Source organism: Centroberyx gerrardi, chromosome 11 (assembly GCF_048128805.1).
Source record: "Centroberyx gerrardi isolate f3 chromosome 11, fCenGer3.hap1.cur.20231027, whole genome shotgun sequence".
NCBI lineage: Eukaryota > Metazoa > Chordata > Actinopteri > Beryciformes > Berycidae > Centroberyx > Centroberyx gerrardi.
Window position 1 is genome coordinate 20907361 of NC_136007.1, and position 27157 is coordinate 20934517.

The following is a 27157-nucleotide window of genomic DNA, read 5'->3' on the forward strand; positions in this document are numbered from 1 at the left end:
CACACCCTGAAGCATGATATGGTCACTTTAAACTCACCATTGAGTACCAAGTCTTTATAAAAGAATGGTATAAGAAATGGATAGTGATTTTTCGTTAGGGTAGAGTGTTCCAGCACAGTCTAACTTTCGTTTAGGTAGACTACACGCCCTATTCGTCCTATCAACATAATCAGATATCAAAGTACTGCTTCCGTCACAGATTATTATACATTTTAGTTTTAGTGTTCAGTGAGTACAGGTCAGTTCAGTACATGCTAATGACCTCAGCTGCGGGCTCACAGCAGTGAAAGGCAGACGTAGGCTGAGGTCCACTGTAGTCTTTCAGGTAATTTGTCCCTGATGAAATACCGTAGCCCTCGAAGAACAGAAAACACTTGAGGAGTGTTGTGTGCAGCCAATCGTCATTACAAGCCCGCAAGACTACACGACTGAGAGGGAGGACTAGGGCAACAAAACATGGCGAGATAACAAGTTGGGCTGTTAGCTGCAGTTTGTTACTGCACACTGTGTTACAGTCGTGGGGTATCATTAGAAGTTACGGAAATCTGGATGTTGCAGCTCGAAAGCATCGCTTAATTTTAAACAGTTGAGGGCCCCAGCTGACAAGCGCTACGGTTGCTGGCGAGAAATAGTGCCTGTGTTTTCCCCGGAAGGTTGGCGGTGCTAGGCGCGACTGTCAACACAGAAAATGGATGAAGAAGGAAACTTTATTCTGGAAAAGACTGTTTAGCGTGCTAGCTTAGCTAACGTTAGCTAGCTAGTTAGATCGATCGCTCGCACCTGACTCGCTATTCTAATTAGCGTGCGCTCTGGCCGAATCTGAGGAATATTAAAGTCCTGTTAACAAGTTTGACAACTGTAATCGTATCGAATCGCAATACGGACGAGGGCGTTAGTATATTTTTCCTTACTTATCTTTTGGTAAAAACCTTGGAAGAATTATACATAAGGTTAATAATGACAGCCTGACAGTCGGTTCTGGTGCGGTGCGAACGGACCAGGCGCCATCACATCAGACGTTGCGTTCTCGCATAAAAACAACCATTGCCTTGCTCAGCAGTAACTGTCGTTTGACTTTATCGACATAACGGGGAATGTTATGGTGTCGGATATATTAGCTGTTTGTGCAATGGTCAGGATCGGATCCTAGCTGGGATTGTCATGCAGCAGTAAAGACGCGGCGTCTTGTCAAAATGAACGCAGCAAGGTGTTCAACAACATTGGAGGTGCATTACATTGAGATCCTGCCAGTTTTAAGAACGCGTTCGATGGCCGGATAACGGTGACGTTAAACAATTTGTTAAAAGCTGTCATTTTAAGTTGGATTTGTTTTGAAGAATTATTGCTACTGGCTTTTCTGTAAAACAACTGCGGATAACATAGCTCTCGGCCAGAGTTGACGTGAGCTAGCCAGCTGGGTGCGTCTGTGGCAGCTCTATCTGCGATGTGTTTGCTAATCTAACGTTAAGTACTACGGTGTTGTTCCGCAACAGTTTCAGCGTATTGGACAGCCCGTTTGCTAGATTTCATCTACATACAAGCCTCTTCGAGCTCGCTTAAACAGCCACTTTAAATTTCCCCAAGTACGTCTTGCAATTAACTGGCTAACTTGTTAGCTAACGTTACAAGTTTGGCCAGCAATGTCTGAAAACGCCCCCACACGAAGCCTGGATGACATAGACCTCGCCGCGCTCAGGGTGAGTAATGTTGTTCCAAGATGAGCGTGCAGCACTTTAATGATGTTCAATTGTGTTAGTCGGTGTCCTTGGATGCTTTGTATTAAAGACATAAGCCTCAGTTTGCATCTGACATAAGCCAATGACCATTTAAATCCACGCAACAAAGTTAAGATGGGATAAACATCTTTTGGCCTGCTACACCTAGGGAGCTGTGCTGATTTGGTGCCACAGATTTCCATCAAACTGTGGAGAGGCACTTCAAGATTTTGTCGCAGATTTCTCCAGCTAATAAAGCACCACATTCTCCAACCCAGTTCAGTGTGTTCTGGTAAACAAATGAGAATCGAGGCTGCCCCTGCCTCCTGGGGGCTGTAAGAGAAATGCTGTCAGAGCCCCCCCTCCACCTGATCCACCTTGTGGTTGTCATCCAGTTAATCATTTAAATGGAAGATATATTCTTACAGAAAGCATGCTAAACATGTTCATCTTTTATTGATTAGAATATTTCATGTTTTGAGTATATGCTGATAATGTGAGCTCTGACATTGTGATGTGGGCTACAAACTACATTCCTTGTGCTTAAGTGTTTGTAGTTTTGGAGGTGCTGTTGAATTTGGTGGCCTGACAGCTTGTCCTATGTTAAATCAGCACCAGCCTCTCACCAAATGGTGGTACATTTTACTCGTGGCTTTGCTTGTAGGCCTCAGTCTTTAAATTCTACTTGCCATTTTGATGTATTTTGTTCAGGCTGCCCCCTCCGATCCAAGAACTACTACTCTTCCCATGCAAACCAATGTTGTATCTCTCCGTCATGATTTCAAAATTATTTTTTTTGCAGAAAATCTCCTTAAGACATGCTTATATCAGCATTATAAAGCAGTGTTTGATACATTCAGCCTCTGCTTTTTTGAATGGATAGATCACAGCTCTGTTTCCCACAGCCCTGGCCGGTCCGCCAGCACAAGAGCCCCACCAAGCCAACAGGGTTCTAAAATAGTATGTTTAAAATAACATCTGCTCTGTTTTAATATTGGTTTCTAAACATGACCAGGGTTTCACTTCGGCGGCCTGCCCAAGTGATTTTTAGCTGCCGCCCAAATAAAAATGGTCAAAATGTTATCCAAAATGCACACCAGGCAGCATTCAAAAAACAAAAAAACTTGACAGTTGTCTTCTGTATTGGCGTACCATTTCTTTTGGACAGTGATCTAGGCACACTCAGGCTATTAACATCATCACACCAGTTGATGTTGGTGTTGATGTTGATGTGCGGTGACAACTAACAACAAGCTCTACTCACTGAGAATATGAGGTTGTAAATGGGATATGACACTGCAGACTACAGTAGCGTGAAATCTACAGAGCCCCTGGGTGACCACTTAGTGGCAAACAAAAGGAAAAAAAGTTGATGTGGAGATCCATATTGTCAGTTTTTAAAACTGTGTGTATGGTTTAACAATCCATGCCCTCAAAGTAACCTTTCCTGCATCAAATGGACATTGTTACACAAGTTGTGTCAAGCTAGCAACAGGTAACTACAGTAATAGTAGATGTTAGACTATTTGGTCTTTAAAATATAGGCTATGTGCAAAATTTGACACCTTTGGAAATAAAGAATTACAAAATTATTAAATGTTTTGGATACACCGGACAAGAAAAATCATATCTACATACACAGTGGAATCATTACATTAAATAACTCGAGATGTAAAAACGATGCAAAGGTGATTGTAGTATGTTAAGGTGCACTAAGTTTCTTGATGAAGTAATGCCCTAAGGATGGGTCAATTTCAGGTGAAAAAAAATTATAGTGTATAATTGAACACTCAAAAAACATACCAGAATATACCAACATAGAGGCATATTTTACTATCTTTGTTGGAAAAGTCCAAGATCACTTCAAGTTCAAGTTTGTTTATTTATATAGCCCTTTATCACAAGCAGGAGGACTTTACAGAGAATGAGCCTAACTAGGTCTAACCAATCAACAATCAGTTGTGAAACAAAATGATATAGGGCTTGATCTTGATTGAATAGTAGACAGGCAGCATGGTGGCTCAGTGGTTGGCACTGTCGCCTCACAGTAGGAAGATCTGTGGTCTATTCAGTGTGGAGTTTGCATGTTCTTCCCGTGTCTTGAGTGGGCTTCCTTCCACACTCCAAAGACATGCAAGTTAGTTGGACTGGAGACTCTGAATTGCCCATGGGTGTGACTGGGAGTGTGAGTGTGATTGTCTCTCTATCTGTGACCTGTCCAGAGTGTCTGCCTGCCTTCTGCCCAGTGCATGCTGGGATAGGCTCCAGCCACCCCATGATCCTGAATAAGTGGGCAAAGACAATGAATGAATAGTAAACAAACAAAAAAAATTAAATCCTGAAATATAAATTTGCCAACAACCTGCCATACCAGTTTCAAGCAATGTTGCAATGCCTTCATGCAATGTGTTGCATCACGTCAATTTAGGAGGTTCTCTGTGCCTTCAGCTGGGCCTGGAAAAACAATCTAGGAAATCCTGCTGCAGTGAGTCTTCTTTCTTACGCTGCTAGGAGTGGAATGGGAGAGACTGATACCTGGAAACAAGTAGTGTAAATCAATGTTGGTAATGAGCCAAAATCTAAATTATACAAACGCTATCTAGCGATGAGCCATTGGCGAGATTTTCCTATTTAATCCCCGTCACCATACCATACTTCACGGCATCTTTCACTAGGCTCTCTCTCGTATCAGATTTCATTTTGCACTCTATTCAAATAGAGTGAAAAACAATCATTTTACAATAATCATCGCCTGAGATTTCCTTTTATATGTGTAGACTGTCACTGAATTATCCAAGGGTAATAGTTATCTGGCTGTTAACAGTGTTAAGAGTGTCATAGCCTACTCTACTGTAGGTGTGCATTACATGGGATTCATTCAAATAGGTAAACATCAGGCAGCAGTTACCCTTCTATAGCCTACTCGATACACAATGATCATATTTATTTTGTATAATAATGTGATCACAATTATTCATCAAGATTATTGGTTCTGATGAATTGGTGCTGACAAAATGAGATTCGGTGTATAGTGTTGTTGTTATAGACACTAGGCTATATACTGTATATAGAGGACGGGGGTGGGATGCTGCAGCAACCTTGGCCTTCATGCCCTCATTGTACTGGATTTTGTGATGATTGTTGAGGTCATTGAATAGATTGGTCATATTACTGTAAGGTGCACCAGCAGCTCTAAGGTAAAGTTTACTTTGCACAGTATTTGTGCATGCTTCACGTCATCGGGTTTGTATTCCCAGATGACTGACAATAATACAGTTTTCGCTACTAAAAGATTTTTGTTTTTGCACTTGGAGGACGGATTTTCCTCTATCATCTATCGATTCTACATTCTTAAACTGGCATTTGGACCGATGCAATGCCAGTTAATTTAGTTTTGGCTATTCACTTCTTGAAGTTCAGGCACTAGGCTACTTGTTTCTCCTGCCAACTACATGCAAAACTTAACTCTTTCTGCTGAGCTTATAAATGCTTGATTCATGGAATGGTGGATGTAAGCAGAGACTACGTTGTATGCTGTTCAGTAGTGTTTAATATCTAAAAATGTAACGGCTACGATACCACGGAAAACTAGAAAAGCAATGTCTCAGAACGATGCTCACAGAGATGCTTTGCTAAGTTACTTGTGTTACCACACTTGAACAGCTTTGCAGCAACCTCTGCACAGGGGTTTTGATATGTTGGTGGGGTGTCCATCTTTGTTGGCTCTGCAAGCGAAATGGTTCTGTATTTTGCTTCTGGAACCAATTTTGTTAAACAAGTTTAGAAAGGAGTTGGATTCAGTTCAAGACGTGGTGGACTGTTTGTTGCTGTTAGCATGTTTTCAGTTGTTCGACTCCGTTGAAATTTGCACTTACTGCTGCAGTCCACTGTCTATTCTTTTAACTATTCCAATCTATGTGCAATCCGCATGCATGTACCTTCTGGAGGTGAATAGGAATTTCATCTTGCAGATCACAATTGGTCATATCGAATTTTTATAATTACATGTTGAACTAAATCTTTCGCAGTGCTATCAAAATAGTATGGAAATTTAGGTTGTCGTGGCTTGATGACTGATTGGTTGCTATGCTCATTGTGAATAGCAGAGGAACGTTAATGGGACTTTTTCATAGTACAGTGCACATTCTAAATACAATTAAATGTTCACATATTGTTGAATTCTGCATACAAATCGTGTAAGCTAAAATCATGATATAGGATTATACATGATTAATTGTGCAGCCCGAAGCCTGATGCATTTTGAATGCATGAATGCCAGAAATACGGGTAGAATAGAGCATTCAATTTAATTTGCAATGCTTCAAGAAAAAGCTAGTTGCCTACATTAATGGAAAAAATACATTTACAGTACTTTAGTGTTATTGTGCATCTGTTGGTCCAGGACATTGTGTTTACATGGTACAGGCCTTAGCCCACTGAGACACCAGGACGCCCCAGGCTCTGCAATGTTAAATCTCAACTTTAACTTGGCCATTAGCTTTTATTCATTTTATGATGAAATATATGGTCATGTGATTTGTGACACTCCAGCAGTGAAAGTCTTTCAGTTTAACAAGTCTTGCTGTAATCATTTAATGGTGTAATAGTGCTACTTTGACAGGTATGAAAGGATGCGTCATAGGTGAATTGTTTTTGGACAATCAAAAAACAATATTGAGGTAAACAAAGTAAAGCTGCTGTCCACCCAAGTCTCCAAAACAAAGAAAATCAATGCAGTTAAGTAAAATCATCTACAGCAAGTGACACATTATTTTGTTTCTACAAATTGGAAATGACACCTATATTGATGCATTGACAAGAGGTTTGGCCTGAGCATTTGGAATGGAATTTAACATCCACACCATGTTAGGCTATATGGTAAATAGAAGAACTACGACGGTGAACAAAATGGTTAGGTTTTACTAGATTCTACAAAAATGATTGCTTTGTTCACTACAGACTACAGCATTACACAACAACCAGTCCATTGTACATAGGCAACAACAAATGCATTGTGCAAAATGGTTAGGCTAACTGTTTCAATTCAAATTGTGCTGGATGAAATGAAGCCATCCTCAAAAATGTTAAAGATCAGTTTGAAAAAGTGAAACGTGTTTCTCAGAAATGTTTTCACTATAATCTTGTATCTTTCCAGTTTCAGTTGCAGGTTGAGAAATTTGTGTGAAATAGGCTATATACAATTCCTCCTGAAGGAAATGTTAGATGATGCTTTCAATTGTAGTTCTGTTGTCCCAATTTTGCCTTTCTTCCCTCTCCTGGGGATACTAGTTTAAATTTTGCGATTGCAAAGAGAGCTTAGATAGAATTGATTCATTAGAAACTAGTTAAAGGGGCATTACATAATCTATGACTTTTATCGATCGAATTTCAACAACATTGACAGGTCTCTGGCTCAGCTTTTGGTGGCCTGTAATTGACACAAATAATTAAGTCACATTAATCATAATCATAATCATAATAATAATCATAATTAGAGCAGAGCTCCAACAGAAATGTGTATTTCTAAGAGGTAATAATCCAGCAATAATGCTTGCTGGATGAAACCTACTTGGTTGTTAATTTACAGCCATGGGAAAGTGACTTTTTCTTTTTTTTTTTACAAATTCATACACAGAAACTAACACAGTGTGATAAGAATTTTGGCTGAGGAAATAATGGGCTCATGCATTTTGGAATTTGTACTTGTTAGAGTTAGAGTTTAATTATGCAGCCATAGATCGAGCAGGCTATTTGGAACAGACATCCCCTACCACCCAACTCTACCCTGCTGTTATGACAAAAGGGTAGACGCTGCTCAACATCAGGAAAATGTTCAAATCTCAGTATAGGAAGTTTGTACACTCAAGTTATATGGGATTGTAAAATACACCGTCTAGTTCCCTGAGGTTTTCAAATATATTGAGTTTACACATTAACATGACAGCATGACATCGGATAGAGATAACAGAACTGCTATTTATTTGAGTTTGTTTGAGTAGACTGATTCCAAGATCCTCCTCTAGTTTGCCCAGTGGTTTTACTGCTTCCTTGCCTATATTTTTTTGTGATCGTTGTTGACAGTGTGCTTGACGGTGTGCTGCTGGTGCAATCCTTCGTACTCTAACAAAGCTCTACCCTTCCCCCTCTATCACTTCATTCCCTCTCATCCCACTCTCTGTGCTGGACGTGGGTGATTCTACCGCCTCTGCCTTACCACCCTCTGTATCATTACATTATCCTCTTCCATACCATCATTCTCTTGCTCCTCCCATATCTTATCTCATGATTCCCCGTCTTTTGTGTACTTGTACTTAATGCATGCTCAAACACCTGGCGAGTATTTTCCAGTTTGTCATCATATGAGATAAGTGCATTTGTTAAGAAAAAACACTCAACAAATCTGCGGTCATTAACCAATTTTACTACAGGCTGTTTAATATAGTGTATGTATCATATGTACTGCATATAGTGTATGTATCATTCTCTCATAAACCCCCCTTCTCTTAAAGGCAAAATGTTCTTCCTTCTTGTCAAAGTCAGAATACTGATCACTGGAAACGGATGAAAGCAGGATAGGTCATGCTGTACATTCTAAACCCAAAGCAGCAGTCCCACCACCCACACATCTTCTTCAAGCAATATTGAAATGGTGTGAATGTATAAATGTGAATATCTTGAAGTAACCTATCCATTATTGGTGTCACTGAGATATTTGTTCAGTGGTTGAAAACATAAAATGAGCAAATCGGGAAAGGCCACTAGTGATATCCCTACCGTAATTGTGCGTTTCTCTGTTCTCAGTACCCATCTTTGTAGTTCAATGCAAGTATCTGTGTGTCTTCAAAAAACTGCCTTCGTGTCTGTTTCTTACAGTCTTCCAGGTAACGTCTTGTGGGTGAGTGGGTGGCTAGGAGGATGGGCACAGGGTGAATAAATCAAATTTATGCTGTAGTGGTTTTGATAGTCTATATAGGGCTACAGTCATGCTTTGTGCACTCTTTTAATCAGGTTTTATTGCACTAGAAAATGATTTAAAATGCAGTTATTAGAGATTGTGTCAGATGTATACAAGTACTGTATTATATAGGCTAAAAGTCAAAGTTCTAGATGTTTATGTTAAGGTGTAAAATTAAAATAAAGGAGAACTTAATTGCAAAAGTATACAGATCCTTGGTTTCATTTTGGGCTAAATGGGGTCACTGGCAAATGTTTTTTCAACATTTCATCATGTCATTTAGGTTGTATTTATTGGACTTGAACAATATTTTGTACTTTTAGAATTGTTCTAATTTAGCCTTTGTGTCCACAAAGCTGATGCCAGGTTGCAACAATTAACATAACAGGTGCAATTCAATATGATTTTAGGGTTTAGGAGCGACTCTTAACTAAAAAAACATGAGCATAGCAACATGAAATGTGTCCTTCACTTAGGGATGGCATTGAAGTCTAGTTCCTGAGGTTTCAAAGAAATAAAAACAACAAAAAAAACAACAACAACCATCCCCACCCACTACTATACGTGAAAATAAATGCAGTGCACTTGTATTGAAGTCTTCTTTTGTAATTTTGCTACTGAAGTCAATGGTGACATCTGACGGGGGACAAAATATGCAGTTTATTGGAATGCAGTTGTTACATGCAGATATTTATTTGAAAATTTGACTGATGGTCTATCTTCCCATGTCTCCCACAGGATCCAGCAGGAATCTTTGAGCTGGTCGAGGTTGTTGGCAATGGGACCTATGGACAGGTGTACAAGGTAAGATATGATGTGGGGCAGTGGAACCTCGTAGTCTGTCTACGAGGCAGGCCAACATTGGGCTTACACTTGGTGATCACACACGTGATGCATTTGTGTTGTTTTAAACTGTGTGACAATTCCACGCAAGTAGATGTAACTGATGAGATGTGGTTATCGAATGAAGTATTGCAGCATAAATATTCATTGCAATCATTCTTTTGCGTACAAATTGCAATTTGTACGCAAAAAAATGATGTTGTGGTACCAGATTTTCTCATTTGAAATGAATGGACTTCCATTGGAGACTAATGCATTCAACACATTAAATGTGATTCCTCCGTAAGACCTGGATGATCAGTTGTTGTAATATTGAGCAGGTTGGAGTTTGTAGATTGAGGCCACCTGAGTGCCTACCCCTTATCAAATATTCTGTGCATTAATTCCTTTTAGATTATAGCAGATTTAGCTCAGTGCTGTGTCAATCCATGTTTTGGCTAACAGTACGAAAAAATCAGAATTGCTGTGAAGGCAAGATAAGATAGTCCAGTAGACGCTGTAAAATAGGAGCAACAAAACTTTGTGATGAAACAAGTTGCCACATCTAAAGGGTGAAATTGTAGTTTTTGAAGCGATGAACTCCAAGTTAATTTTAGACCTGACTGGCCACAGTTAAGGTGATCAAATCTGTTCCCCTTCAATCAGGGCCGTCACGTGAAGACTGGCCAGCTGGCTGCCATCAAGGTGATGGATGTTACAGAGGAGGAAGAAGAGGAGATCAAAGCTGAGATCAACATGCTGAAAAAATACAGCCACCACCGCAACATAGCCACGTACTACGGTGCCTTTGTCAAGAAGAGTCCCCCAGGACACGATGACCAACTCTGGGTCTGTCTAAGCAACCTTGTCACGGGCTTGATGGTGTTACAGCAGTACGCCTCATTGATTGTGCTCACCAAGTATCTGTTTGTCTGCATGTAGCTGGTGATGGAGTTCTGTGGGGCGGGCTCAGTGACGGACCTGGTGAAGAACACCAAGGGCAGCTCTCTGAAGGAGGACTGGATCGCTTACATCTGCAGAGAGATCCTTAGGGTGAGAAATCACACCAGACCAGACCAATGTGCAGCAGTAGGGTCTCCTGACTGACCAATTTTGACTTTGACTTTGTCTGTATCCAGGGCCTCTCCCACCTCCACACCCATAAGGTCATCCACAGAGACATCAAGGGCCAGAATGTGCTGCTAACAGAGAACGCAGAGGTCAAACTTGGTTCGTTGATGAGATTTGTTCTTTTAATGCATTGCTGTTAGAATCTACCAGAATTCATTGGGAATTGTCAAAAAAGAAAGGTATTTGGCCATTGTTTTCCAAAAGTATACCAACCCTGACTGTCACCTCCCTGCCTCCTCTCCTTCCATTGTCCACACTCAGTGGATTTTGGGGTGAGCGCTCAGTTGGACAGGACCGTGGGGCGAAGGAACACCTTCATCGGGACACCCTACTGGATGGCACCAGAGGTCATCGCCTGTGACGAGAACCCTGACTCCACCTACGACTACAGGGTAACATCTGCACTGTGTGTTTGTGTGTGTGTGAGACTAGACTGTGAGAAAATATGAAAGAGATTAATCTAGTCACCTGTGTATCTCTGCAGAGCGATATCTGGTCCTTGGGGATCACAGCCATTGAGATGGCCGAGGGAGCTCCCCGTAAGTGCAAACACTCACTCGCACACACCTTTTTTTATTTTGCTGTTGCATCATACATTGCTATGAACACAACAGCAAATGATCTCTTGTAGTCTCGGAGCCCATGCTATATAAGACGTCATGACTCAATCCACCTTGCGCCGTATGAAACCTTGTGGGCTGTGTTTTCAAAAGGACAGCTCACTCACTGTAATCAAGGTAGTCTAGTCGTGAGCTGGCAGTTGGTCTGTGGGGGGTCGTTGTACAGAACTGTGTGTGCCACTTAGCTGGAAGATCTGTCTGCTTGGGAAGTTGCTTAAATGTGGTGTCAAACCTGACTGAGAGTGAAGAAAATTCCACCTACGAGTAGCAGCTTAGATGCTTGTCAATCCATGTAGTGAGGAAATTCCATGTTAAAAAAGGAGCACAACTTTAATTAGTTTGACAACTTTAGTGACCACAGTATAGGACGTAACTTAAGGATTACGCTTATCGTGAGATGTTAAACATAATGAATAACAACAGCTTTGTGCAATTTCTTTTCACAAATGTATAAAATCAAATCGTCTGACCATGTTTGGTGTTGGGTGGGCCATGATAGTTTGACTTATGACCCTGCCTATTGCTGACTGCAACGGGCCTACTCCAAGCCATCACTTGTACACTGTTGAGAGCTGAATTCTACACTGCACTTAATGTTATTGCATCTCTCACTAAATCGGTAACAAAATACCCTCGCAATCAAGGTAGTACAGTTTATGAGCTGTGTGTTGTTAAAAAAAGAAACATTTCTTCTTCACTCTGCCTGAGTAGCGCGGCCACCTGCTGGTAACAGCTAACCGAGTTAGCTAAAAATAATTTAGCAGTCGAGAATATTATCAAGACTTAAAAATATTTAAGCATAAGTTGCAATCTTGCTTCTAAAGTAGAAGTACATTTCTACCACTTTCAGAATTTTCCTGCATTGAAAGCCACATATTCCCTTTATACATACCGCTTCTAATCAATGGTGTAGAGAACAGAGCTCCTACAGACCATTATCCTGTTGTGAATGACATAAACCATGCAGGCTAACTGTCAAGCTGTTGTTGATGTGCTGTTATAAATTATGCAGTGTGTACTTACTCACTTGATCAGTCTCATTACAAGTGTGTTTTCTGCTAATGAATTTGCAATGTTCCTTTCTATTTGTTAGACTTTTTGTTGTTAGTTTAGCCTGGCCAACACTTTGTCATACAGCCTTTCACTTTAGTATAGCATTCATAGTTTTATTGCAATTTTGATAAAGAGAGTAGAGACCATAAAGCCTGAATGTTGGTTATGAATACACACTCCGGGGGAAGGTGATATCGGAGCTTGAAAGTTCACAGTTCACTCCAAAATGAAAATTTGTACAACTACCAAAAGTTAGCTACTGCAGGCCCATCTCAGCCTTCTCCCGGCGAAGTGTACAGGGTCTGTTTGATTGGCATTCCAAAAAACGCATAAAATGACCGTCAAATGTCCCTAAATAATAATCCAAGTGTTTTGTAACCAAATGATTGTACAAAAGGCCTATATTTAACTCATTACCTCTTATATTTACTTCACTGACAAGTGTGAATTGTTGTGCGTCTTTTCACACGCACTCTTTAGCGTTCTGCTTGCTTGCTGTGCTAGCACATGACCATTCCAGCTTAAAAACAAAACATGGAAGTGTCAGTGAGGTAAATATGGACTCGCTTTTGGACTCGCAGTGAAATTGTTTTGCTTCAAATTCTAAACAAACACTCCTCGTGATTTTGAGGCTGAGATGGAGCTGCGGCAGCTAACTTTGTGTGGTCGAACGAACGTAAGTGGAGTTCTGACTGACATGGGGATGAGTGGATGACGACCAATTTATCGTTTTGGGGTGACCAGTTCCTTTAATGGAAGTCCCATCTAAGCATATTGAAGAAATAAAAATGTTGCTTTAACTATGAATCTTTGTTTTATTTTCCCATCATGTAAAGTAATCTGCGCTGTGCTATACATATTTCAAAACAGGCTGTAATTCAGTGTGGCATGTCATATGTTATATGAAGCAGACGCTACTCTGATATCAGTGTAACTGTGATCCTCCAATTATAATTATCCTGAAATGAAATTCACTGCTTGCCTTTGGCTGCCTCAGTCACGTTGCATATGTCCAAAAGACTGCCTTACAAAAGCCTATTTACCGTGGAAACTGTAAAGCTAACCAGACAGGTTTAGCTACCTACCTACGCTGGGAACACAATGACTCACAGTCCTTGCTCTTACACTCAATGCAACAATAAGCCTGAGGCACCAGGAAAGATTGGATAACAGGAGCCAGAACCATGCATGAGGATTCAAAGAATATGTGTGATGGTGGCTAGTATTATTTACAAACCATTATGTGTAATACATGGATACTCTATCTCTGCCATTAAAAATGATTCCGATGTGACTTTGTTTTCTTCTCTAAATCCTCCTACCCATGTTGGGAGCTGTGGTATAATGACACCTAACACCTCTCACCCACTCCTCTCTTTCTATAGCTCTGTGTGATATGCACCCTATGAGAGCCCTTTTCCTCATTCCCAGGAATCCCCCTCCTAAACTCAAATCCAAAAAATGGTGAGTGCTTAAGCTTCCTGCTGTTACTACTTTTTTTTTTTTTTCCACTCAACATCGTTATTCATAGGTGCAATACAGAATGCCTGAGTTTTTGCTTGATAACCATAATAGAAACATAACGATTGTAATCCATGTCAAATTTCAAATAATCTAAATGCTATGGTGACTAAAAGATAAAATGGTAATAATAAAAAATAAAAATCAAACCAAGAAACACTTCAGTAACGCCTACATCATTACATTACATTAGTACAAACGGCAAAATAAACACACTGTTGCACCCACATATCCCATCTATTGTTATGCCCCTTCCTGCTGGTATACATATTCATAAAGATAATATCAAAGATATCAATCAACAATACAACAACAGTATCAATGACCATAACCATTATAATAATACCCTTCACACCCTGTGGATCACACACACAGACACACACATTATGCAAATACATCATTTATTACAAGTAATCTTATATTATCATGGATTTTGCTACCATTAAGGCTCCTTCTAGACCTCAAGCTTACCCCGACCAGCCCCCTTTCAACCTGGCAAAGGAGGGTTCCATGTTTAAAGTGTCTATAAGGAGCTCCCTCTATTTCTGAACGGGAAGGCTGTGTGGTGGCTGCCATCCCTGTGTTAGCATTTTCTTAGTGGCCATGATTCCAGCCAGCCACAAAAATCTATGTGATAAATTTAAATTAAAACTGCTGTCATCGTTCAGGAATGTTATTATAGGAGAGTTAGTTATGACTTATTGGTTATGACAGTTAAATGTTTTGTGATGGCTTCCCAGAAATTTGGAACAGAGGGACACTCCCACTGCACATGCAAAAAGTCCCATGTTAGTTTAACTGACACCGAGTACAGTTTGGGGTTGGTGTGGCATTCATATTAAATCTTAATTTGGGTGTCAAATATAATATGTGAATAAACTTAAAATTAACTGATAGTTTGGATTCTGTGAAGATGATGATACACTTTTGAAACTCTTTCCCAATTAATAGGGGCCCCAAAGCACTGCATAGCTAGATTTTATATTGAATGTTCTAGTAGGTAATTATATATGGAAGAGAGACTAGTCCTTTTGGATGACTAGAGAGGTTATTGATGAAGGCAGCTAAAGAATGAGTGTTAAGTTGGGAGTAACTCCCCACAGCCTGAATAGTGGAACTTTACAGTAGATAAAAGAAGAAAGGGGAGTTAGGCAAGTTAAATGTCAGGCTTGAAAGTAGAGTGTAAAATTGGGGACTGATAATCCTCCCTACTCTCTCTTTCTTTGTAAAAGGATCAGTATGATCTTTGGTCGCCTACCATTCCAGAGAAAACAAATGCTGTGTGTTCTTTCCCAATATTTAGGTGGGGGAGCTAGAGGTAGCAAAATGTATTCTTGGAAGGATGTTCATGTTCATTTTCATAATGGATACTCTGGCTGAATAGTTTTTTGATATAGTCTTGCTTGTAGATTAAGTAGATTTTGAATTCATTTTATAACTTGACAAATGACTAAACTGAACAGAAGGACATCATCCGCAAACGAAATGTAATGTTCCATTGATTTAACATCAGTAGGCTTAATATCAGGTGACTGACATATAGGCTGTGCTAGCTGTTCGAGGGAGAAAATAAATAATAAAGCGGTGAGTGGATCTCCTTGATTGCTTCCGGAGATCTTGAGAGGAGGAGAGCAGAAGTTATGTGGATCAACTCCGGAATATCGACTCTGGCTCCCGTTTACACGTGACCCCGATGCAGAAAATTACGAGAAGATGTATGTGTAAAAGAGGCTATAGACTGACCCTTGTTATGGGATAGACTGTTGGTTCAGGGCTCTGGGCAGCAGCAGCCCAGCTACCAACTGTTCCATGTCTGCCCTCCCCTCCCTCCCCCTCTGCCTCACCAGTTTATCTTCTACTAATCTCCCCCTTCCTCCCAGGTCCAAGAAATTCATTGACTTTATAGAGGGCTGTCTGGTCAAGACGTATCCCAGCCGACCGTCCACAGAGCAGCTCCTCAAGCACTCTTTCATCAGGGACCAGCCCACCGAGCGCCAGGTCCGAATCCAGCTTAAAGACCACATTGACCGTACGCGCAAGAAAAGGGGAGAGAAAGGTAAGCGAATGAGATACAAAGAGTCTGGCCTCAGTGAGTGGCTTTGAATGGGCATGAACCAGCTTACATTGTATGGTGTATGTGGATAGTGATGAAGGGATGATGTTTGTTTTTTCATGTTTCGACTTTCCTTTATTCTCATTTTCCTCTAGAAGAGACAGAGTACGAGTACAGTGGTAGTGATGAGGAGGATGAAAATCGTGGAGATGAGAGAGAGTCAAGGTAATTGCACTTCAGTGTCCTGTCCAAGTAGTATGCAGTTTGTATCCTGGGCTAGTATTCTCCATGTTAATGATTGTCCCCATAAACCTCTCTGTTCTATCTGCTGCTTTTGTTGTGTAGTTCAATCCTCAATGTGCCCGGCGAGTCCACCCTGAGGCGGGACTTCCAGCGTCTGCAGCAGGAGAACAAAGAGCGTTCAGAGGCTCACAAGAGGCAACAGGCCCAACTGGCCGCTCAGCGCAGGGACCCTGAAGAACACAAGAGGCAGCTGTTGCATGACCGACAGAAACGCATTGAAGAGCAGAAGGAACAGCGCCGCCGCCTTGAAGAGGTAATGCTTGACTTGGGGAGTTAATATCTGTAAGGAAACGTCACAGGATGTTTTACTTGCCTTCCAACTTTTCTTCTGTCTTGTGGCTGCTGCTGAGTCCTTTACAAAGCAATTGGCATCCCAGAATTTCCCACTGGGATTGTTGCCATCTTGCACTTGGGAGTGAAGTTGTGTACCTGCAAAAGAAAATATTGCATAAACTTATTTTATGTAAAAGTGTTATATCATTTGTCCATTCCAGAAAAAAACCTGGAAAAAAAGTAAAAACACATTCACTGTGCTTTCTCTCATGTAAAACTAGGGCAAACCAGCTGGCACACTTGCCACACGATAAAGGATGTAGTGCGTTCCAATTTGATGTGTTACACAAAACAACTGTTTGACTTTGATGATTGAGAATCAAATGCCACTGACCACAGTGTTGAGTTTTTCTCTACATCTTATGTAGGTAACACTGAATTTGGACAGTCAAATGTTGATACTCAACTAACAAAAAGATGCTCAACAAAGGTATGGATGTCCCGATTAACTTTTTTTTGTCTCCGATCCGACTCAAGTTTAATATTGAGTATCTGCTGATACCGAGTCCCAATCCAATATTTTTGTAATTTTGTTTTATTTATTTATTTTTAACAATCAAACAGCTGCATAGCATCACTCTGATCTAAAACAAAAAAAAAACTCAAATCAAACCAAGTAAGGAAAAATGAACTGCATTAAGAATAAATGGTGTACAGCATGGCTGCATTTCTTTTATCTTTAATAGTCTTTGTCATTGTTGCTATGTTTAAAAACTAAAGTGGATGTAGCAATAATTTGACAAATAATGCACAGAAAAAATATGCACCCACTTTTTATAATCTATGTGCATTGTTTACGGGTGTAACTTTAATGAATTTTATTAAATTAAGCTAGCTAGCAAGCTAGCAGTAGAGATGCTGGCCAGCCAGCTAACTTGCTTGTTAGCAGGCTCGTCTTTAGCTTGGCATCAAAGCAAGCTAGCCAAGAAATAATTGATAACAAATAAATAAGACATTCACAGATATACTAAAAATTACATGCAGAATTGGCTTTGCAGTGGCGTTAGATACGGTTAGGGTTAGATAGGGTTTCAAGATGCGTGTCCACTGATGTCTCCTATCTGTCCAGGGCGACCAAAAAAGACAGATAAACCTGCTAACTTGTTCATCCACTTTCTTCTCACACAGCTAATCATCTGTTCTAATCAATTTAGTTTTATTTCAAATGAAAGAATCCTATATAGGCGCTTTAATTGGCCTGGAGTAACCCAAATGGATCAAATCTGATTTAAGTTTCAAGTCAGTTGAAACAACCAGGCTTCCATTGGAGAAAATTACATGTTTGCAGATTACTTCACTTCTTTAGTGCATCTTTGGGTGTAATTTTGATTCAAAATAAATTTGTTCTGCACACTTAAGTAAAAAATGGCTCAACAGTTTATGATCAAAATAAACATATGTAGTGATGCGGCAGACCATGCGTAGGTATTGTACGAATCAATAATGTGTAACTTTTTATAAGATATGTATGACCGTTGTGAGAAATAACAGCTTGTGCAAGTGTAACTTGTGGTAGCAGTTAGATGAAACTAATGGTAGATCTGCTATCAAGCAATTTCTGAAATGGAAAGCAGAGAAAATATTACCGTTATTGGCGTGTTTGCTTAAGTACCACTGACAAGACTAATATGAATGCCCACTGACTGGTGATTAAAACAACTTCCATATTAGGCTACAAGTATTGGTGGACTAGTGTAGTAGTTGACAGAAGTCGATGTCTGAGTATGCAGTTCTATTTTTGTCAATATTTCTTGTCAGTCTGAATGTTTCTAGGGTAGTAGGTCATCTTCTCTGCCTAGTTGCCATCTTCTTATGGTTTCATCCCTCCAATGCCCAGTTGACAAAGTGCATTCACTGCAGTAACAAATTGTGAGTAGGCTATAGATTAAAGGCCTTGTGGAAAGCCCTGCCTTACAGTCTCTAGCTTTTAGCCTCCATTAGTAATAGGCTAGTTGATTGGCTGGTGGAGTCAGATTAATGGTAATTTTATGTATGATGTGTCACCATTTATCAATAAATATATGAGAAATTTGTCTGAGATTTTGGCAACATACTACTCTCTCAGTCCATCCTGTTTTGTGTTGGATAGTAATTTTGCACTGATCATAGAACCATGTCATTGTTTGACCGGATAACCAAAGACAGAGGCTGTGGAGCAGATATTGATGGACAAGAGAAGGAGGAGAATAACAGTCAGAGGTTTTTGAGTCTATGCCGTGGTTTAATTTTTAGGGTTAACACATTACAGTTCAACATTGTCAATCAGCTTATTTGTGGGCTGACAGTGTCAGTAGATGTGAAAATGTAAAAAAAAAAACTGTGTGGGATTTGAAAGAGGCAACCCTCTTCACAGTAAAGGTCACTATCCATTCTGTAGCTGAAATACCCAATAAATATCCTTTGTTATCTTGTCATGATTTACTTGCAATTTATAGATGAAATATGAACTTGGGAAAATAGGATTTAGACCTACAAAAGCTCCCTGTTAGACCTTGAAGAGAAGGAGACAATTCTGTTGGTTTTCATTTGTTCTTCATTGTTGTTATCTTATATTTCTGGAAAGCCTACATTAAAGTGTTCTCAGCATTGACAGGGAATTTTAATAATTTTGATATTCAAAAATTAATTAAGTCAGTTTTAAATGTCCATGCCCAAGTAGTATCAGTGCCATGGTGAGGTATTCCACTGCAGTAAGGATTTTACTCCCCTATCCTACCTCCTCCTCTATCTTACCTGTCCCCTCTGTTCAACAGTTATTAATGATGAACTGACAACAACAGGCAAGTGGACATGAGTTTGGAGTGTTTTGTGTGTCATTACCAAGTGGGAGGTTCTCTTTGCACCACAAAGAGCAAGCCTCTATAAAGAGAGTTGTTTTAATGTCCTTTGAAAAAGCAGATAAAACTGCTCCCTGTCGCTGTCAAAAATGAATAACTGACCAAGACTTTGAATCAGAGTAACACTCTCAGAAGAGGCTGCAGTAGGTGTGTGTGTGTGTGTGTGTGTGTGTGTGTGTGTGTGTGTGTGTGTGTGTGTGTGTGTGTGTGTGTGTGTGTGTGACTCACAACTGCTATTCTCTGCCCCGTCTCCCCTCTCCCTTTATTTCTGCTTTTTCCAGCTCTCTGCACAAAAACAAGGGAGGGTTTGCTCATAAGCAAGCTATCCATTATAAATTCCCTTGTGCAAACATAGTCTCCATGCTCATTTCTCTTTTTCCTGTCACCCTTTTCTCCCAGCAACAGAGAAAAGAGCGAGAGATGGTGAGGCAGCAAGAAAAAGGTCCCCATCGGAGACTTGACGATATGAGACGAGAGGAGGATAGAAGGCTGGCTGAGAGGGAGCAGGTAACCAACCACAGGACATGTAGGGCTGCAATCAGCCAATCGGTGAGAGGTGTGGGTGTGTCCGTCAGCAACCCTGTGCAAGTCGCTCTGGTGGTGAAATTCCATGAGTAGGTTGCCATAGCAGCAAGGATCTAAATTAGTGTATTTATTCAGAGATGAGTTTTCTGTGGGTGAGCTCTCTGCGTCTCTTATGCTCTGTTTCCAGTCTACCCTTGGTAACACAGAGTCTGGCATCATATCACAATCACCATGTAGTGCAATATATTGATTTTATATTAGTATGGTAACTTTTTTTGTCTCTATTACAATTACTTAGCAGGGATAGTGCAGGTCTTGTCACTAAACATATAAATGCAATGCCAGCATTGTAGAATTTTATCAGAACACGCAGTTTCAATTGTTGATACTGGAATGACATTACATAACTGTTTCCGCTTCTATCTTCTACCCCCTCCTCCCCCCTCTCCATCTATTTTCATCTGTCTTTTCCACTTCTGTTCCTTTTCATTCTTGCTTTCTTAACCAATTTCCTTAGGAGTTTATCAGACATAAGTTAGAAGAAGAACAGCGACAGTTAGAAATCCTTCAGCAGCAGCTGCTTCAGGAGCAGGCACTGCTTATGGTAACTCCTCCTCACTACTTAAGATTTCTTGCTCTTGACTGCAGTGGTTACCATATTCTCCTTTTGGTTGTCGTACCTCTCATCGTTAAAGGTGATTGATTGGCACTTAAATATACTATATGTGTTCTCAGAACAATATGAGTTGTTAACGATATCTATTTTTGCCAAAACACACTGCAGCGACCCTTCCCATGTCTGCTCGTGCTTTGGGTATTTGGCTTCATGTAGTGCAAAGGTTTCACTTTTTTTGCTTGTGGCCAGCTGAGACGATAACTGTCATTGTCAGATTTTAACAGCTCTGCATGTAGTTTTAACAAAATAGTCAGATACAGTCTGTAGATGCCCACCTCCTTGATGTAGATGCTCTCTGTTTGGTGCAGAGTAGGGGTGCAGCCCCCACACTGTCCTCTAATATCTCAAAGCTATTGCTTAAAGGATAAATCCAGTTATTTCAACCATTTTCTTACTTTTTGCCATCATGACAGTTGATTGTGTTCAGTATTTCATCACTTCACTGAAGAGCTTGACATAGCTTCAGTTCGCTGGGAGCGCCGCTCTCCAATACACACACACAGGGCAAACGCAATCTCCAACAGTTGAACCTAAAAACCGAATAAAACATTTGTATTTATGAATTAAAAAAAAAAAAAATTAAAATCAACCATAAACAAACTACAGTAGATATGTCTTGCTTTTATTAGGTACGGTTGATTGTATTAGTGTGGATATAGCTGATCATTTAGATATTAATACCTTGGACTGACGACTTGGTGGACTGCTGTGTTTACCGTTTGTATTGACACACTTCCTAAATTTATGACACCAGGTGGGAGATAACAGCCCACAAAAATTCCCACATATTCTACTTAATTACCACTAGAAGGTTGACGTGAACGTTTTTTCCCAGTCAGCAGATTGCATTTACCGAACATCCAATATGCACTGAACGCAGCATCCGAGTACTTGAGCAGTGTGAGTGTTAGTGTTGAGGACGTGTTTTAATCGCTTTTTGGGTTTAACTGTTGAAATTACACTGGCCGAACTGAAGCTCTAGCTTTAAAGTGAAATAAATGATGAAATTGTGAACACAATCAATCATCATGATGGCAAAAACTAGGAAAATAAGGCCCAGGTTGAAAATAACCGTAATTATCCTGTAATTAGGCTGTCTGAAAGTCACATTTTATTTGATGTGTTCAGTCAAAGAGATTTAACTGAAAGACAGATTGCGTGATTGCCTGTGACAAATGGGAGACCAAAACATAGATTTTCAAAAGTTGAACTTCAATGGATTGTATTACCTTATTATTGCAGATAATTGTGCATTGAATATTAAAGGGTGGGAGTATCAACAATATTAAAAACAATGTTCACAGAATGAAAATCACTTTTTCCTTGAAGTTGGATACCTGTTATGTGTGAATCCATCCATCTGTTTTCTTACCACTTATCGGGGTCACGGTGGCAACAGGGCAGAGCAGAGCAGCACACACAACCTTTTCCTCAGCATCGTCATTTCTGGGAGAGAACCATGGCCTCAGATTTAGAGGTGCTGATCCTCACCTAACCGCGTCACTCTCAGCTGTTATCAAGGCACGAGGTCTGGAGAGAGGCCAGTTTGGTGACATTAGGGCGGCGTCTGCTGTTGGTGGATGATGTCGTCCTTCTGGCTTCATCAGGCCGTGATCTCTGATGTGAACTGGAGCGCTTTGTAGCTGTTATGTGTTAAGTCATTTAAAATTTAAGCCAATAATAATGAATATGCACTAACAGAATAACAAACGATAACAAACACTCAACTCAATGGGAAAATTGATTTTGATTCTGTGAACTCAATATTGTTTGTGATCATCAAATGTTACTTTGAATGATAAATTTACACAATCACAAGACGATCCAGTGCATTTTCTACTTTGAGAGTATGTCATGTTTTAGTCTCTTCTGTTGCATGGAGGCATATTGGACGCGAGTCTGCATTTGTGTGACTCACAATTAAAACTCTTTCATGTCTTTCATTTCTCTTTTATTATGAATGCACTGGCCAACAAAAGGTTGGGAGACCCACGTAGGCTACAATTCACAATGAAAAACCAATAAATCAACTGACTTTTAGACAGTCTAGTTAATATACAGCATGGAAATATGGAGCTACAGACAGAGATCAATATTCTTTTGATGTGGGTCGGTAACTGACTGTTGTGCTAAAAATAGGACTACACCTACAGATGATAAAATCTACCCAAGACAGTTATTATCTCAGTCGACGAAAACAACGGTGGTCAGCTAAAAATTAAAATCCCTGTCTGTGGTTTGAGTGAATGTGCACCTGTTTACAGACATGTTTGGTCATGACCTGGCATAAATGTTCTAAAAGGCATAAAAGGTGTACTGTGTCCAGTGTGAGGTAAGCAGTTTCTTGACTGCATTGTGTGTTTGTTTGCTCAGGAGTATAAGCGTAAGCAGCTGGAGGAGCAGCGTCAGTCAGAGCGGCTGCAGAGGCAACTGCAGCAGGAGCATGCCTACCTGGTGTCTCTGCAACAACAGCAGCAAGACAAGAAGCCCCAGCTCTACCACTATAACAAAAACCTGGAGCCCAACAACAAGCCTGCCTGGGCACGCGAGGTAGCAACAATACCTACATCTGAAGCATTACACACCACAGTCGCACTACTGCACATTGCCTTACAGAGATAGTTTGATATATTCTACCTGTTCTTGTCCTCTTCATTTTAGGTGGAGGAGCGCAGTAAGCTCAATAGACAGGGCTCACCCAAAATCTGCACCACTGTCTCTGACACTGCCATCCAATCACGCTCTGACTCTATCAGCCAATCAGGAGCGGTCCAGTCTGCTCAAACCCCACCGATGCAGAGGCCTGTTGAACCCCAGGGGGGGCAGGGCAAGGTGTGTGTGTGTTTGCAAGTGTTTTGAATTCAATTGATTAGAACCTCTTAACATTTGGAGTGTGAGGAAAATAGTGATAGATAAGACTGTTTATGCCTTTCTCATCTATGTTCTTGAGCTGCACTACCTGAGAATCCTACCTTTACTTATGCCTCCTTTTTCTTCTTTTTCCTCCTTTCCCTCTCCACCGATCTGTAATTACTTCCTTCCCACATATCTAAAATTCTATCGTCTTCAAATACAAACACAATCTACATTCTTCCCCACTTTGGCCCGCTTCTCCGAACGGCTTGTGCATTCTTCCTTCCACTCTGCCCTCCGCCCTTCCTGGTTCGCTGCTGCTGCTGCCCTCTGCAGTTCCAGATGGCTCACTTGGTTCCACTGAAGCCTTACGCTGCCCCTGTCCCCCGCTCCCAGTCCCTCTGTGACCAGCCCACTAAGACCATGTCCGCCTTCCCCACCCAGGACCCCTCCCTTACCCCCACACCCCGCCCCATCCACTCCCGAGAGCTGGTGCGTCAAAACTCTGACCCCACCTCTGAGATCCCTGCACCACAGGCACACCCAATCAGAGAGGACCGCGGCCCCTGGATCCGCCTGCCAGATGTGGAGCTGCCACCCAAGGTGAGATCCTCACATACTAGTGGCAGACTTTGGCTCAACATTAGGTATAGAATCTAAACTGTAGCCCCCTTTACACCTGGCATTAACTTGTGACCCGAATCCAGCTTCTCTCCAAATATGATTTTTACTTGGATTGCATTTACACCTGGCATTAAAGTGTGTCTCCATGTTACACATTAAAATCCATCTTCTCTTTCCCTCCCCAAAATGCATATTGCTGTGCACATCACTTCCTCTCATAATATCTACTTCCAACTGACAAACTCCTTGTCTCACTTGTTCCCTATCCATGTGTATCCTGACAATCACTTTTTACGCTTGGCAGCAGTGCTGGCTGGCTAAACTGAGCACTAGACACACCCCTAGACCAATAACATTATGTCAAGGTCCGGCTAATTCAAAAAAGGGGAGCAGCAACTGAGGAAGGTGAGGTGCGAAAAACACTGTTTGCTTGGCACAGTAAGCTAGCTAATTTAGGACTAGACTAGCCTAGCAATAGCTGGCAAGGAGAAATGGTAAATAGAAAGAGAAAAATAAACCAAACATGCCTGTCCTTGCTCCTGTCCTTGGTGCCTGGTGTCACAACTACACGTTCTTTACCTAACCGGAGCCTGAACTTGGCTGGCAATGGGACTGCAACAACCAAGGGACTTGGTTGTTGCAGGTGTCTTTCTCTTTTGCCAGTTTATCCTGTTGGTTGTGCAGTGGAATGAAAGACTGTGTGCGCATTAAAACTTCCTTAAATGATTCTTGTTTTCGGTGTCAGCCATGGATTCAAGCAAAAACTGTGCACAGTCCCAGTCGTTGCAGCATATACTCTCAATCTCTGTGGACATGGCTGTGCAATATCCGGCAGCACCACGTCACTGTTAGCCTGAGCTTCTCCCCTCCGTCTTGCCCCGGGTGGAGCGGTACGACTCACCGCGGCAGCTTGTTCTCGCCTTGTCTGCAAAATCTCTGTAGCAGTTTATTATGGTTCATACAAGGATGGCTGGAGTGTGGACTCCGATAAAATGTGGTTGAAAGTCATCCATTACATCACAGTTGCATTCTCTGCAGTCATGGTTACTTCAGCTTTTGGAAATATGCAGTTCGCTAGTTAACTGGTTAATTTGCTAACCTTCAACAGCTGAATTTTTTTGCACTGCCATAACAAAACAGCCACCGCCTCCAACAGGGGGAAGGCTTGGCGCCAACAGATACCTGACAAATACCTGAGCAGAGTTGGAATTTCCAATCAGAAGCACTGACCTCGTATGTTCATCTAGGAACTACTATATTTGATGCGTTTTTTTGCCCGAGTTCCCTTCTTTTAACTGTTATGCAGGGTGAGGAATTAACTTTTTGATCCACTAGCCGCTGTCTGGTAGATTCCTCAATTCTACCAGCCACTCACATTTTTTTACCAGCAACTTTTTAAATCAGTGTTAAATATGACTTTAAAAAACATATGCCCGTTATAAGCTGTAGTTAATGGAAAACATAAGCCACACATGTTTATAAACTGCAGTTCATGTATTTTTTTCAAGTATGTTGTTAACGATGGAACAATTAAAGAAAATAATATTGATAATATGACAAGAAGCTGCTTATATCTAATGCTTTCAAGAGAGCGCAGAGAGCAGAACTGAACTTCTTTAAATGTTATTAGGTGGACCTATATAGAAGCTGGGATCTGTGTGTCGGTTCGTTCTTGTGTAACACTTTTTGTGATGCACACTGCTTAGGGAATTACAGTATACAGTATGCTGTTTAGGCTGCAGAGCCCCAAGAGCCCTGCATAAGGGCAATGCAGTATGCGGTGGTACAGCAGGCAGTACAATAGAAGTCAAACAAGCATCAGCAACTCGAGGCTGGTGTGCTGTATATTCACATACCAGGAAGTAGCTCGGTGCCTGCGCTTTTTAATGTTTTCCTTGGTAATGAGATTTCATATCGGAACGATTTGTTTTGAAGCTACATCGCTAAGTACGGTGCTCAGGAGTGGTCGTGGGAAGGAAAAAAAGGCATATTGGACGTAAATAGAGGGCAGTGCATAAGCGTCACTGTGGGAGCATGCTTCGTAAAAGGTCTGCTAACTGCTGATTGTTTTTAAAATCTTTTTATTATTATTTTTTCCCTGAGTTTCTGGCAAGCTTTGCTCACCCGCCTCAGTGGCTGGTGGGACAATATTACTAGCCACTGCTCAAAGTCTCCCACATTTGGCCGGTGTTAATTTCACGCTGTGCTCTCATGTGTTTGAACCTGGGGTGGCAACGCAGCTGCCCTGAAGAAAGTGCTGATTGACTAGTTGATCATTATATACTATCAAATTAATCTCTGAGCACCTGCAGAGGTGGTTTGTGTGATCAGATCTTCAATGCATCTTGAGGGTGCATTTACACCCTGTGTTTGGGGTTTGCTCGGTGTGACAATACATTATACAATACAGTCACCTAGGACGTATGTTAATGCCAGGTGTAAAGGGTGTCATTAGGTTTAAACACAATAAATCCTGGGTCATTTCCTAACGTATTTGCAAAACAACTGGTCAATGTGTGAGGCCATGATGTTGTCATTCTCAGATCCCCCAGAGGACGGCCTCCATTGCCACGGCTCTCAACACCAACCTTACCTCTGGCATAAGGCATCCAGTGAGAGCCAGGTACTAAACACAGCCAAATGATTTGATCAGATATGTCCTTAAATTAATGCTCCTTAAATGGTGCTATATTTGATGATGAGTTGATATAATTGATTTGTATCCTCAACTGTGGCAGCAACCCAGATCTCAGCCGTAATGATCGCTGGGAGAGAGGAGACAGTATGAGCATCGTATCCAATCTGCCCCAGACTGGCTCCCTAGAGAGGCACCGCATCCTCAGTGAGTCCCTACCTCCCTAATGCTATTCCTCTGCAGACTCTTTGCAGTAAGTCAGATTTCAACAGCATAACTACGCTGTATGACATTGTTATTTCCAGGTTCCTCCAAAATGGATTCACCCATTCTTTCCCACGATGGCCGTCATAAGCCTGGGGAATCTCGCACCTCTTCCCGCCCCGGTCGTCCTGCTGTAAGAAAGTTTTTACCAGATATTATACTGGCTCTCTCTCTTCTCCCTCACTTTTAAAACTAGTTCTGAGATGTCTGCATGAGTGTCTGGAACCTCCTAATATT

General features: G+C 41.1%; 1 protein-coding gene across 4 annotated transcripts in view; it reads left to right on the plus strand.

Annotated features, from left to right (window-relative positions):
* Window positions 1-431: 431 nt before the first annotated feature.
* Window positions 432-27157, plus strand: part of mink1 (misshapen-like kinase 1) — a 42323-nt gene continuing 15597 nt past the window's right edge. For 2 of the 4 annotated variants that reach the window (XM_078286497.1, XM_078286499.1), the window contains exons 1-19: window positions 432-1697; window positions 9409-9474; window positions 10159-10341; window positions 10435-10545; window positions 10632-10722; window positions 10885-11015; window positions 11108-11162; window positions 13682-13760; window positions 15698-15873; window positions 16026-16095; window positions 16216-16426; window positions 19743-19850; window positions 20386-20472; window positions 22918-23094; window positions 23206-23376; window positions 23842-24000; window positions 26565-26644; window positions 26760-26863; window positions 26962-27053. In XM_078286497.1, coding sequence (XP_078142623.1) covers window positions 1641-1697; window positions 9409-9474; window positions 10159-10341; window positions 10435-10545; window positions 10632-10722; window positions 10885-11015; window positions 11108-11162; window positions 13682-13760; window positions 15698-15873; window positions 16026-16095; window positions 16216-16426; window positions 19743-19850; window positions 20386-20472; window positions 22918-23094; window positions 23206-23376; window positions 23842-24000; window positions 26565-26644; window positions 26760-26863; window positions 26962-27053 — 2208 coding nt within the window. In that variant the 5' untranslated portion in view covers window positions 432-1640. The remainder of the gene's footprint in view (window positions 1698-9408; window positions 9475-10158; window positions 10342-10434; window positions 10546-10631; window positions 10723-10884; window positions 11016-11107; window positions 11163-13681; window positions 13761-15697; window positions 15874-16025; window positions 16096-16215; window positions 16427-19742; window positions 19851-20385; window positions 20473-22917; window positions 23095-23205; window positions 23377-23841; window positions 24001-26564; window positions 26645-26759; window positions 26864-26961; window positions 27054-27157) is intronic. The other 2 variants (XM_078286500.1, XM_078286501.1) reach the window with 1 other exon arrangement.